At 41.1% G+C, this 14,979-nt stretch overlaps 1 protein-coding gene across 1 annotated transcript in view; it reads left to right on the forward strand.

Moving 5' to 3' along the window:
* Nucleotides 1–9,979, forward strand: part of LOC126107947 (uncharacterized) — a 72,381-nt gene extending 62,402 nt beyond the window's left edge. Inside the window, exons 6-8 of the mRNA XM_049913578.1 lie at nucleotides 8,982–9,120; nucleotides 9,191–9,348; nucleotides 9,956–9,979. Coding sequence (XP_049769535.1) covers nucleotides 8,982–9,120; nucleotides 9,191–9,348; nucleotides 9,956–9,979 — 321 coding nt within the window. The remainder of the gene's footprint in view (nucleotides 1–8,981; nucleotides 9,121–9,190; nucleotides 9,349–9,955) is intronic.
* Nucleotides 9,980–14,979: the final 5,000 nt, after the last annotated feature.

The raw sequence follows: 14,979 nt of genomic DNA on the forward strand, positions 1-14,979 counted from the left end.
TGGAAATGTTCATTCCATCTGGAAGTGTTTCCAATAACTATCAGCTCTGTAAACATGTAGACAGATAGATTGTTGCTCAATAGCTTGGATAAATTTTATAGAAACTCAGCCACACACATTCTTTGAGTGGCTGGACTTCATGGACAAGAAGAGATTGAAAACAAGGAGGTACAGACTGCATGCAATAGGAAATAACAAAGTAGATTCAGTGGGACAACACAGCTCAAGTTTAGAATAGGAAACACATGGTTTCAGAAGCAAATGGAAGTGTTGGCATCTGTGGAGCAAGGATTTTCTGCAATACTCTGATTAGACTTAAGTCAGGCATCATGCTGAACCTTTGGCAACAAACAGTTTAACTCAATGGGGATTCATTTTTGATGTGTGCAACAGTTGCAAATGTTTGTGTCACTAGGCACACCTATTGCTAAGTTGGTACCAACTATCTGTGTACAAGCATGTTATTTCACATGACAGAGCATGTACAGGAAAGCCAGTAAGGGTTGCGTTGCATGTCGGTGTTCCTCATCAAGCCTTACTCTTAATAAAACCTCTGTCAAGAAATGACATGTTTGTCGGTACCGGTTTGAATTACTGCGATTGACGGTTTAACATGTGTATGTGCTTGTAGGCTGAATAAGGGAAGTAGGCTTGTCTCAGCTTGATGGAATAATTTATTAATGAAACCCTGCAGTTGGAACAGACAATAATGCACTGAAACAGATAACTCGTGTGAAGGCATGAGAAAAGTTCAGTACGGTAAATTACTCCGTATCTAACACACTTGGATTCACGCTTTTGCCACGGAGTAGAACATGGAAGAGAAATCAACAATCAAAGAATAAAACATAGAACAAATGTTGCTTGTGTATAGTGTCTCTGGCATCCATCTGGTGTCATGACACATTAGGGCAGCTTTTAGCGTATGGTGCCATCGCTCTATTAAACCATTGCTGGCAGGGTGATAGCTTGTCGTCTGGTGGTGAAGTGTGCCACAAAATTTTGTCAACTGTCAAAACAAATTGAACTCAAATTGACATCCCCATCCATTGTAATGTGCAGCGGGCAACCAAAATGTGACACCCAGTGTGTGATGAAGGTGAATGCAATAGGTTCTGCTGTAACATTGTCCACTGGTACAGCTTTTGGCCATTGAGTGTACCAATCAATCATTGTAAGTACATAACGGTGACCATTGGATGATGACAGTGGGCCTACAATGTCAAGGTGGACATGTGTGAATCATGTTGCCATGATTGGAAAGCTTCCTACCTGTGAGTGGATGTGGCAATTTATCTTGTGCTATGCCGGCATTTCAAGCAGCATCTCGCCCATTCACGGCAGTCCATTTGCATTCCAGGCCACACGTAATGTGTTTTTACTAAGCGTGTCTTAGCTTGTATGCCGGGGTGACATAAGTCTTGCAGGGAATGGAAAGTATCCTTCCGAAATTCCAGAGGTAGGAAAGGTCTTGGCTGCGATGTGGACATGTCACAATATAGCTTTACATCGCTTCCAGGAATGTCTACCAGCTGCAGGTCCTGTGCTGATTCACCATTTGACAGAATCGCTTGTAATTCTGCATCAGCTTGCTGCGCTGCACCAAGTTTGGCGTAATAGATTGTATTGGCAATGCTGCTGACTCTGGACAAACAGTCGGCCACTACATTGTCGATCCCAGACACATGATGTATATCAGTGGTAAGCTGAGAAATAAATATGGGCTGGTTGTGTTGTCTGGGGGAACAGTTCATGTTGTTCTGACGGAATGCTTATGTTAGCGGCTTGTGATCCGTAAAGATAAGTCACGTGTTTCTAGTTGCAGTCTGAAGTACTTGACAGATTCATAAATGGCCAGAAGTTCTCTGTTGTATGTGCTCCAAAGTCTTTGTGAGGTTGTCAACTTGCGTGAAAAAAATGAGTGTCTGCCACGTGTCACTACATTGTTGTTGCAACACAGTGCTGATTGCGGTCTGGCTAGTGTCAACTACCAGTGCTAATGTGGCTGTAGGATCTGGATGTGCCAGCAGGGCTGCATTGGCAATGCTTTTCTGACCGCTTCAAATGCGACAGTCATTTCGTGAGTCCAAGTTATGGGCGCATTACCCTTGGCTTTCGGACCAGTTAGTGCTGCGACTAAAGGTTCCTGTAGCTCAGCAGAGTGTGGTAAATGGTGGTGGTAAAAATGCCATACTTGGATGTAGTGGGCCTAGGAATGCCCAAAATGGCTTTCACCTTCTCATGTAGTGGTTGCCATCCTGCCGCAGAAATTATATGTCCAAGAAAGTCTACTTCAGGTTGACCAAAGACACATTTTGAGGTACTGAGCATGATTCCGTAGTGTTCCAATCGCTTGAATACTTCGGTTAGATGGTGGCGATGTTCCTCAGGTGACGATAAAAAACCAAAATGTCGTCCAGGTATGTAAACGCAAAAGGCAAACCCTGTAGCACTGAATCCATGAAGCGCTGCCATGTCTGTGCAGCATTCCTCAGTCCAAATGTCACAAACGTGCTCTTGAATAAACCAAAAGGAGTGATGATGGCCATCTTTGGAATGTCACGTTTGGCTACAGGTATCTGTGTGTAGGCCTTTGCACAGTCTAACACAGTGAACACTACTGAACCACTCAACACGCAACAAAGGTACAAGATAATGATCGGGTATTGTCCGGGTGTTCAGGGCTCTATAATTGCCGCACGGCCTCCATGCACCCTCCTCCTTCGGCACTAGATGTAATGCTGAGGACCAAGGGCTGTTGAAAGGCCGGATTACACCTTCGCGCAACATACGGTCAAATTCTGCCTTTGCTATTTTGAGCTGATCTGGGGCTAAATGTCACAGCCTCAAGAGGTAGGGGTCCATCAGTAGTCTCAATATAATGGATGTATCATGTCTTACCTCCTTAGGTGCTCCGGGTGGTCGCATCAGGGCTGGAAATCCTCGCAGCAGCTCTGTGTACTCACCATACACTACCTGAATTACCGTGGCAGTACGGACAGCAGCATCTCTATGGAATCAGGAAGTTGTTAGGCCGGTGGTGGTGTCGACCAGGCAAGAGTTCCTTATGTCAGGCAGCAGGTTGTAGTGGGTGAGGAAGTTGGCTCTGATGATTGGTTCGGCGAGGTCCGTGACGGTAAAGTCACACGCGTTCTGAGGGAAAGTTTCGCAGCACTGTACATTCAAACACCCGAGCATGTCACGGCGCTGGACGATGACAGAAGACACCACAATGTTGCATGAACAGCATTGTTTCATACAAAGAAGTTTAGCACATACTAGGGAAATGAATGGCAAAGTTTGGTGCCAATAAACCTGGATAATTTCAGAATGAAGTCTTCTGAAGGGATTGGCAGTAGCTACACTAATTTCAATTGATGAAGACATCAGTGGGTCGGAGTGAGCACAATGTCAAGCAAACTGTCAGCACATCTGTGTTGTGCAACAGTGTTAGTCATTTCAAGGGCAATGATCAGTCATTCATGAGTGAAGTCATTGTTAGTACCACCACCAATGCTGCCGCACCACCAGGGGGCTCATAGTTCTTTCACAAGTTCACGCTTGGTGCATGCTGGGCCCAGAGCTATTGCAGCCCATTCACTCTCTCCATGCTGCATTTCCTTTACAATACCCCTCCTTATCGTCATCCTTCCCTGCTGCCCCCTCCATCCCCTCTCTGTTTATCAAACTGGCTATCCTCCTGGTTTCTTATATTCCTTGCAGCTTTGTTCGGGGTCTGATATCCGCTTCTAAATTTTCTGGCTTTAGTGTGAGCCATTAGGGGAAGAACTTCCTCCCTAGCATCTAGTGTGGATTCTTCCCCACCCCCACCTTTCCCTCTTCCATCCCAGCTGTAGCCCCCCTCCCCCCCCTTTATCTATTGTCACCAGAATGTGTAGCCAGTCCGTGTGGTGGGACTGTTATGTACCCATATGGCTGAGCCACCTGCCAACACAGGGATCACACTACTGTTACCTGAGCTGTTGCCTCCCAATGTATGCCAAGTAGTAGTTTCTTATTACGTAGCTTCAGAACTCCTGGCAATGGCTGTTGTGAAAGGTGGCTCTTGCTGTGGCTGGGTGGTATCCATGGCGGGGAGCCCTTGATCAAAGTGGGTGGTATCCTGCTGGATATTTGATGCATGAAAAGTATCAAACTGCAAAAATGTGGCTGTTCTCAAATGGCTGTTTCTTTGGATGGTACCAGATCATTAAATGCTGCTTTGCATGACCTTGCAGACTTTCCATCCTTGGACACATTCTGGGAGGAGGACCAGGCTTGCTGTTTTGGGATGAAGTACTTTCTATGCTACCTGTTCTGTACTGGGATGGATAGGGGCATATTCACTGCCACAAAGCCTTTGTTTTTTGTAGGGAATATTGAGCGAAAGTTTGACAATGTTGAGTCTCTCAGTAAGATTCGGTCAGGCTTCCTATTGATCAAAGCCTCTTCTGCCACCCACTATGCAGCTCTTCATGCTTGTGATCATCTTGACAATGCCTCGGTGTCTGTTACTCCTCCCAACCTCTGAATATTGTCCAGGGAGTGAGTTTTCATAGGGACCTCATCCTTCAAGCTGATGAACTCTAGGCTAATCTGGAGTGACACAGCATTCATTGTGTTTGATGTTTGCAAAAGGCTTGTCTTAACTGCACCACTATTGGTGCTTTTATTCTAGCTCCCAGGGAAAATGAAGAGTATATGTTACCAATGTGATTTGAAGCCATACATCCGGTCACCCATGAGGTGTTTTCAGTGCTTACATTCTGGGCATATGGCTTCTTTCTCACTGTATGGCTGACCCTCTGTGTGGTGACTGGGCTCCCAGTCCATGAGGGAAGCCCCTGTGTTCTGCGTGTGTAAATTTTTATGACTGCCACTTTCCATGCTTGCTACATTGCCCAACATACAAGAAAGAAAGGAAGATCCAAAAGTATAAGTCCCTGAATTGTCTGTTTTCTACTGGAGCTTGTCAAAAATATGAAAGACTCCACCCCGTGTCGTCTTCTACTTTTCTCTCTGTTACATCCTTCCCCCTCCCACTTTTTCCTTATGCTGATCCCATTCCCCTCTCCTGCTCCTCTGCAAGAAAATAAATCCTCTTCTCCAGGTTTTATGGTTTTATCTGCTTTCCGATTGGCCTTTCCCAGTGACAACACATTATTGCTGTCTTTCTTGACCTGATGAACACCTACATCACTTGGCAACACCACATCCTCACTACTCTGCATGAGTGGGGTCTCCAAGGGCCTGCTCTTGATTTTTATATGGAACTTCTTGTCGCTCCACACTTCCAGAGTTTGTGTCAGTGCTTTCCACATAAAAGGAAATGGGGTTCTGCAGGACTCTGTCCTGAGTGTCCCACTCTAATTGCCGTCAGTCATCTTGCACTAACAGTAAGGTCCTCAGTATATCCCCTCCTATATGATGATGGTTTTTATATTTCCTTCTGCTTCTCTTCTATTGGCGTGGCTGAATGCCAGCTGCAGGGAGCCATTAAAGAAGGTGCAGACTTGAGCCCTCGCTCATGGCTTTGTTTTCGGCCATAAAGACTTGTCATGCATCTCCGTAGTCATTGTACTGTCCAACCCCATCTCGAACTTTACCTTGATCACCAGCTACTTGATGTAGCAGAGATTTAATGCTTGTTGGGACTGGTCTTAGACATCCTCTTAACTTGGCTTACCCATCTTCATTCAGCTTAAGGGCAAGTGCTTGTGGCATCTTTAATATTATTCAATGCCTGAGCCACACCAACTGGGGTGCTGATCATCCTACACTACTGCAGCTGTACAAAGCCCTTGTCTGGTATTGACTGTGGGAGCCTAGTGTATGGCTCAATATCACCCTCCATGCTGCATTGCTGGATCCTATCCAGCCTTGTCTTTTAGCCTGGAGATTTTTGTGTGTTGCTGAGTGGCTGACTCGACCTTTATTCTTGTGATCCCCCAGTCCAGGCCATCTGCTCTGATTTTTTAATACCTTCCTCTACCTTTCCTTTTAGTGTATGTTTTTCTCTTTTGGTTTGCTTCCTTCATTTTCTTCTTCGGTGTGGTCTGTGTTATTTTTATGCCCTTTTACTTTCCCAAACTCTTTCTGGGAATTGCTTTACCCTGAGGTGTGTTTTCATGAGGAAAAAGGGACGGATGACTCTGTAATCTGGTCCCTTTAAACCCCAAACTACACAGCCAACCTCTTCTATGGCTCCTGCTAGGAAGGGGCTCCCTATTTGAACACTCCTCCCTGGCGTTCTCAAGATAGGAAGACTGCAACATCGGGTCAGACAAGGGACCCACACACTGAGAGCTCTAGCCACTCGCTCTCTACATCGCTGCCACCTGTTCTTTTATTGACAAAATTCCCTCCCTCCTGAGGATGAAGTAGTCAAAGGACAAGGTTTCTCCAGCATCCCAAGAGCTTCACTCCCTCCTCCTCACTCTGAATTGGACCTAGTTTTTATGGATGTCACCCCATCCTAATTGATGACCATTGATCCAGTGCCATGATCACCCCCTAGGCTTCCATATGTTTAACCTGGACACTATAATCCAGTGAAATTGCAATGGATATTAGTCACCTGTGGGAAACACAACAACTTGTTTCCTCTTATTCTACATTCTGTCTTGCTCGTCAAGAAACACACTTCCATCATAACCACTCTCCAACATTTCTTGGTTATCAGGTGTTCTGTTGGAACTGTGCTGGCCCCAGGATAGCATCTGGGGAGGTCTGTACTTCAGTGCAGTGCAACGACTCCAGCAATCATCATGTGCAATGTCTACCTCCCTTTAGGTAGGCAAATTCCTTATGTTTAACTGCATACAGAAACTCTGGCACTTAGACAGGTAGGGGTCTTCTAATTGACCAACTTACTACAGACTCTGATTTACGTATCCTCAATGACAGTTCCCCTACCCAGATCAGTGCCACTCTTGGCACCTTTGCTGCTATTTGTCACAATCTCCTTCCCTGCTCTTACAGCTTCACCTCACTGGTCACCCCATGATCATCTTTGTGACAGTGACGACTTTCACATGATTCTATCATTCCTCTGACACTGCTAGGCAGATAGGCCCTCATGGTGAACACTCTGCAGAGCCAATTGGCCACTGTTATGCACTTAGACACCTCTCTCGAATTGCATTTGTGCAGTCATCCAAGATCTGACAATTCTTCATGCCACTGGTACTGCTATCCTACTGTCCACAGGTCCTGCTCATTGTTGACAGGTATGGTTGTGGTCCTAGGATGTAATAGTTGCTGTCCAGGATCAACGACAGGTGCTGCAATGATTTAAACAACACGATTCACAGACCGACCTTATCACTTTTAAGCATCTCCATGCTGAGGCTCGCTACCTTATTCAGCAGAGTAAAAAAATGCTGGCAGTGCTATTTTTCCTCCTGGGGATGTATGTCTCTCCAACCCAGATTTGGTCAAAGCTCTGTAGCCTTCTGAGCTGCCAGCGACAATCAACTGTCCAGGGTCTTATCCTACAATGTGCTCTGTATTCTGATGGATTGTTCTTGCAGAACACCTCGTGACACTTCATGACAGCATTGGTGACCAATCCCATCCTGCAACGTTTCTCTGACAGAAACGAAGAGTTGAAGAAACTCCCCTCTGCTTCCGCCCCCACCAAGCTGAAGCCTGTAATTAACCCCTCACTGAATGGGAATTCTTACAAGCTCTTTCCTCTTCATATGACATAACTCCAGGCCTGGATTCCATTCACAACTAGATGATCAAATACTTGGATGTTACCCAGAGGCAGCATCTGCTCAGGGTCTTCAACCACATTTGACTCACAGGTGTCACCCCTCGCAATGGTGAGACAGTGTAGTTATCCCCATACTTAAGACTCGGAAGAAACCAATGGCTCTTGACAGCTACAGACTGATTAGCCTGTGCATTCATGAGAGACACACTGGCCTGACCCAAGGCCTTACAGTCTGGGGTGCATTAAGCTACAACTCTCACTCATCTTTGATGTTCATAGGACTAGCATTCGATACATGCAGAATGTTGTTCAATCTGTTCTTTCACCAGTCTTGTAGCAGGAAGGTGATGTGTTGTAGCAACAGGATAATGCTCACCTACACATTTCCCATGAAATTAAACATGCCCTGTAAGAAGTGCAGCATCTGCCCAGCATGATTTCCAGACTTCTCCCCAGTCAAGCACATGTTGGATACAATGGGATCGAAAGCAACTCGTCATCTTACATTTCTTTTAGAACTACATGAACAGGTAAAGCAGGTATGGCATAATGTATCCCAGGACAGTAATCACAATCTGTACGACTGACTGGACGCCAGAGTCAGTGCCTGCATTGCCACCCAATGAGGCTACATCGCACACGAATAGGGGCGTCTTTCAAAAAGAATCAGTTGTGCTAAAATTAAGATTGTGATTGATGTCACCACTTTGATCTCTAGGAATTAAAGCTACTATCAGGAGGTGTTAGGTACAGAATCTTCCACATGTGGGCAGTGTTTCTTCATACTTCTGAAGATGATACAGCTCACTACAGGTACATATGTCCTCATAGAATGCAAAGAGCTGGCTCAAACTTCCATTCCTTCCTTCATAAATCATAGGTGTAAATATCAGTAACAATGAATCTTTGAGCCTGGTCTGGAGGCCTGCTCGGATAGTTTAATGGTTAATGTGGCTGCTCGTAAGCAGATAATCTAGGCTTACATCATGATCTGGTGCAAATTTTAAATTCACTATAGACAATGCAGGTTCAGCATATCCAAAAGGTTTGCAGTGGTATTTCATGTCACTGTATTTTTATTTCATCTTCATAGATCCATACATTTCAGTGCATGTATATCATTCCACACATGTAAATTCGACCCATATCTCTAAGATATGGACACACTACTCAAACTTCCAGTCTTTAATTTATGCAAGGCAGCATATACTAATTGCTTTCTATATATACTCATCTGTAAAAGTTTTTGCTTTCTCAACAGGAATATCCTAAGGACCTACAGTATTGTTGGCTCAAAGTCCTGCCTGACTACTTTCTTATGAAAGGCAAAGTTAGAGGTCATAGTGCAACTGCTGATTTTACTGAAGAGGTGGAAATGGCAGATATCTATGCTATTGGAGGTATGTGTTACAATAAAATGTTGGTAAAGACTCTTGAAGAAAATTATTAACTGTGTAAAAAAATTTTTAGGTTTTGTATTGGGTGGTCTTTCCCCAATGATCATTTCACAAGCACCAGACAGATTCCATATACTTAAGGCCATTGGTGAACTATCTCCAATGGAGCTGTTGCAGTCGATGAATAATGAAAACCCAACAGATCATGCTGCACTATTTGTTGAGAAACATGTAAGTTACATTGTATATCAACTGACTTTAATGTCAAAGTAGTAAGCATTCATAAGAAATAACAGAGAACTAGATTGAGGTTCATATCAGTAGAATCAAAATGTTTTGCATGTTTCTATCTTGTTTATGAGCTTGTCATATAATATGCTGTGCAAGTTAATATCTTGCAGGCATTTGTTTTCTGTTTCTTATACTCCTTGTTATTTAAATGTTTAAACAATCACTTGCTTTAGTGATTAATGTTAATTTTAGTGCACTAGTGTGACAATAATTTGAAAGTGTAGTAGTTAAACAGACATATAGTTACTAGTCATGTTTATCCAGATTACAGGTCAAAACATTGAACTTAATGATTTATTAAACATGGGAACCCTCACCAATTTTTTGAAAGTCAGTGACATTAACAAAATTCAGCCTAAAGCCTTCAAATTGTTTTTAGAAGTTGTTCCACAGGAAAATAAAGTTTTGTGCACCTCCTCCATTGCAATGGAAGCTTGGTGCAATCTAATAAATGAAACATTTGGGTAAGTTCAGCATGGTTTTATCCTGTATAATTAATAGCATGCATACTGAAATATAAATGTTGTTTGATTAAACTTTGTTACAGAACACCAAGACTGTGGAGCAGTAGTAGTTTGGCATCTATGGGCGATTTACTCATAGTATGTCCCCACACATTTTTGCTAGATGTTCCTGAAACAAGCTGGGTTAATGCCATAGATGTACTGACAAATACAACATATTACCATAAAAAGGGAACATTTCTGGGTGAAACGTCACATTTATCTTTCATTCAGGTATCTTTTAACAGTGCTTTTTTTTCAATGTGGCCTTGTCTTGTTTTCTCTTTTACCTTGTTCACAATTCCTTTCCTCCCAGAATATTTGTTCTATACTTTCAGAATCTGAATTTTTATGTAAAGGACATGGAGAAATATGAAATTTTTGTACTTCCTGCTTAAAGTGCTACTCTTGCATCATTGTGTATTTTTAATAATGTGCAGCTAATACTAGCCGTTAAAATCAGTCCAGCTTTAAACTGGAGCACTGCTGTGTAAACATTTCATTTTTTATGTCAAAGTTGCCATGTGCAAGGAACACAATATGACATTCCCCTTACATGTTTTGCACTCAGTTTATCACATCTTGAAGCTAATGTCTTGATGTTTTTGAAATAACATGCTAAAAATTGACTTAGAAAGGGTAGTGTCAAGTGATTCATGATGCACAGTAGTTCAGTGGTTGCATGTGTTTTAACTGAATGTGAACATTCACCCCAGAAACTGTCATTAGTTCACCCTGCACTTTCAGCTGCAACGATGTTAAATGGTTAACAACATTCCCAGAATTTTATTTCATAAATGTTATCCTCATTTGACATTATTGTTACCTGTGACCTTTTGAATTATGGACCAAAAATGCAAAGATGTTAATATTTTAGAAGTGATGTGGCTGTTGATAGCAACATTTTTATTTTCCTTTCTGAAGGAACATTTTAAGATATGATAAAACATGTTTGTATGTTTTGCCATTTGCTATTTCAGTTCCTGCTCAATAAAAGAATGTATGGACACTGAGTTTTGTGCCACAGATGAACTTCACATATGAAATGAGTTTTTCTCGATACTGGTGTTGGTCCTATGACAAATATTTTGCTGTGTTACTGGAGATTTTACATATTGTTCTTCTGGTAACATGGCATATTTTAGTTACCAGCTATCTGTTTGTGAATTTGTACTTTGTTTTTTTACATATTATGCAGTAGGTGCTTTATTATTTACTTAGTGCCTGTATATCACATTCATGATATTGGACTTGTCAAAGTACAGAACAGTAAAAATTATTACATACCTATATCATGTACAAAATCTTATCATTGGTATCAACACATCTTTATAACAAAACATTATTCTGCTTACATACATACATATAGATAGAAGAAAAGCTTGCAAAACCCCTTGGTTGATATTACTAAAACTATTAAATACCAGAATTTCAGTTAACTAGACATAATAACATACAGCACAAAAGCTAGGTGCATAATTACATACAATACATACATGGATGAAAGAAGTTTGGTTTTATCTAGCTATGGTTGATAATTATGAATTTTTGTTTAGAGAGTTATGAAGTAGATCCACAGATTTGAGCAAAACTCCAGGTATTCATTAATGCTGTAGAAGCTGTTGTTTATTAGTAGATTTTAGTTCTTTTTTGAATGTATTACTGGTTGGTATTTTCTTGATGCTATCTGGCAATGCACTGTACAGAATTTTTGGTTTGTAAACAGCACTGTCCTGATATTGATTTTCTGTGTGCATCCATAAGATAGTCAACCCTGTTCCTTGTTTGATAATGGTGGATCTCACTATTCAAAGGTGAAACTTGATGGCTTTTAATGAAGCATATGCTTCCAAATTTAAATATAGATGGTAAAGTTATGATTTTTAATTCGTTAAAGATACCTCTACATGGTGCCCTGTAAGCAACATCACTTACTAATCTTAAAGCTTTCTTTTGGAGCTTAAAAGACTGCTATGCAGAAGAAGTATTTCCCCAGAACACTATTCCATACTTCAGTAGACAATAAATGTATGCGTTATAAGCACTAAACACTGTTTCAGTATTGCAGCAATCTGTAAGCATTCTTAATATGTAATAGTACTTGCTTAATTTTTTGTTAAGCATTTCTACATGTTTTTCCCATCTTAGATGCTAATTCATCCATAATCCTAAAAATTTTATGCGATTCTTTTGCCAAATTTGGGAAATTGATAATTTGAATTTTACATGTTTCTTACAAATATTTGTACACCAAGAAGGGATTTCTCATTAATTATTCTAAAAGGTACACGTTTTTCTAGATTTTGTTGACTTTTCATTTCTTTGTTGTTGTCACTACTGGATTAAATAATTCCTCTTGGGGGAAAAAGTATTGTTTGTATCAAAATGATAGACACTGTAAGATTTCAGTGACTGTCAAGAGTTTACCTCTGTGCTGTTTTCTCCTCACAGATGTGTCTGAAGTTCTTAGAGGCTACTGATCATGGAAACTACCTTAAATCTGTAAAAGAACTGATGCATTTGTACTTAATAGCTACACAAGAAGTCCTAGATAAAATTATTCCTGCTGCTGACATTGTGCATGCCAATAAAGCAGCAAATACAACTAAGTCACACAATGTAAAGTTCCATAGTGTGTTTGGAAGAGTAAATGAACAGCTGACAAAAATTGAAGTGCTGAATATGGATGAACATAATCGAACCAAAAGAGAACTAGGATCCTCTGGTAAGAATTTTTCAAAATATTTTGAAACAAAACTAGAGACAATAAATTAGTTTGTTGGAATAGTGTCTACAGTGGTGAATGTAATTGAATAGCTAGTTACATGCTAGTCAGGTACTGATAGCGCACTATTTGCAAAATCTGTCTCACACAGTTTGAACTTGTAATTCATTTCAAAATCTTCTGTTGATCCTAAAAAGAATAAGCATTGAGTCTGTGGAATGAGTCAAGATAATCATTAACAAGACACACAGAACATGTAGAACTTAACCAGTACACATTATTAACGAAGTATAGCTCAACTGCATAATAATATTTGCCGGTACCCCAGGTAAATGTAATCTTGTAAATCAACAGGACAGCTGATACTTTCAAAAAGCTACTCCTCTCAGTAATGCAAAATAGTTGTTTTATATCTCATACTGGTAGCTTACTATTTGAGTGCAGAGGTATTTCTCAAAGAAAATAGTTACATCTGTAACAGAGACATATATATGATGCACTACTAATGGTCATGCAGCTTTACAATGAACAGTGGTGGTGGTGGTGGTGGTGGTGGTGGTGGTGGTGGTGGTGGTGGTGGTGGTGGTGGTGGTAGTGGTATCAGCAGTCCTCTTGGTGCTGTTGGAGAGAAGTAGCCTATGTGCTGGCACTGGATTTCGTTCTACCTCCTGTTCATCCATAGTAACACACACTAACTTGTGCAAGCATTCATCAGTCATTTGCATGATATAGATACTCAGTCAACACTTACTAAAAAAGTCAGCAAAAGGCAATGACAGTTCTCCTCAAAGACCTCATCCATGGTGGTAATGTGAAATTCCTACACTTCCCCGATATTAATTTCTTGAGTGTGGGAGAAATGTAATTTTAAAACTAACTACACAGCTAATAAGCATTTTAATCTCTGAATCAAAATATTCAGATAATTTGGGGAAATAGTGGTTGATAAGGTATAGTTTTAATTTTCTTCTGCAATTTCCAACTCAATGGTTCTTATTTAAATAGGAGCTGGTTGAATGCCTTTACACAACAGTATCTCAACCCCTGCAAGTAAGCAAAGCACACTTAAAAAATCATTTTTGAGTAATGTATGTGATTGTGTAATTCATGCTTCAATTAAGTTGATTTTCATTTTATGAGTAACAAAAATGCAGATTATACTGCAAAGTGACTGTAAAGTGAAAATGCAAATAACTTTATAGAGGTTTCTGGAACATCTGTGGTGATATACTTACTGCAGTGTTTTAATTGCATGCTTCTGCACTTCATATCCCTATATTTCAGTCATCAGTTATTTTTGTATAGCAAAATTTTTCTACTACTCAGCATCTCATTCCCTAATCTAATCCCATCCCCCTCAGTATCACCTGATTTGTTTTGACTGACACTCCTGTACCTTTGTTTTACTTTCATTGGTTTTCCTTTTATAACCATTGTTCATGATACTAAATTTCCTGTTTGTCTGGGCTTCAAAGTCTGCTGTTTCACAGAACTAAAATATTGTCATATGTCAAAATATTCCTTTTTCAAATTTCTCTTTGGTTGCCTTCATTGCCTGCCCAGTGTTCAGATTAAGAACATCAGAGATAGGCTACAACCTTGTCAAACCCTTCTCAAGTACTGATTCTCTTTCCTATCCTACAGCTGTTATAACTGAAATCTGGTTTCCTTAAAAGTTGTAACCTTCGACGTCTTGTATTTTATCTCTGCTGCTGAAACAATTTGAGCCTCTAACAGTCAATGTTGTCAAACTTTCTTTAAATATGAAAATGCTATAAATGGAGCTTTCTTTTTGAAATTATGGCTAACAAAACTGAAGTTCAAACGAAAGTGCTGGCAGGTCGATAGCCACACAAACATACACACAAAATTCAAGCTTTCGCAACAAACTGTTGCTTCATCAGGAAAGAGGGAAGGAGAGGGAAAGACGAAAGGATTTGGGTTTTAAGGGAGAGGGTAACGAGTCATTCCAATCCCGGGAGCGGAAAGACTTACCTTACATGGAAAAAAGACAGGTATACACTTGCACGCGTGCACACACACCCACACCCATATCCAACCCAACCGCACATACATAGACACAAGCAGACATTTGTAAAGGCAAAGAGTTTGGGCAGAGAAGTCAGGCGAGGCGGAAGTACAGAGGCAAAGATGTTGCCACGCGATTTACCAACTGATATGCCTACACTGTGAAGCATTCTATGTGGGAGTGACCAGCAACAAACTGTCCATTCGCATGAATGGACACAGGCAGACAGTGTTTGTTGGTAATGAGGATCACCCTGTGGCTAAACATGCCTTGGTGCACGGCCAGCACATCTTGGCACAGTGTTACACTGTCCG

This window comes from Schistocerca cancellata, chromosome 1, assembly GCF_023864275.1.
Source record: "Schistocerca cancellata isolate TAMUIC-IGC-003103 chromosome 1, iqSchCanc2.1, whole genome shotgun sequence".
Taxonomy (NCBI): Eukaryota; Metazoa; Arthropoda; class Insecta; order Orthoptera; family Acrididae; genus Schistocerca; species Schistocerca cancellata.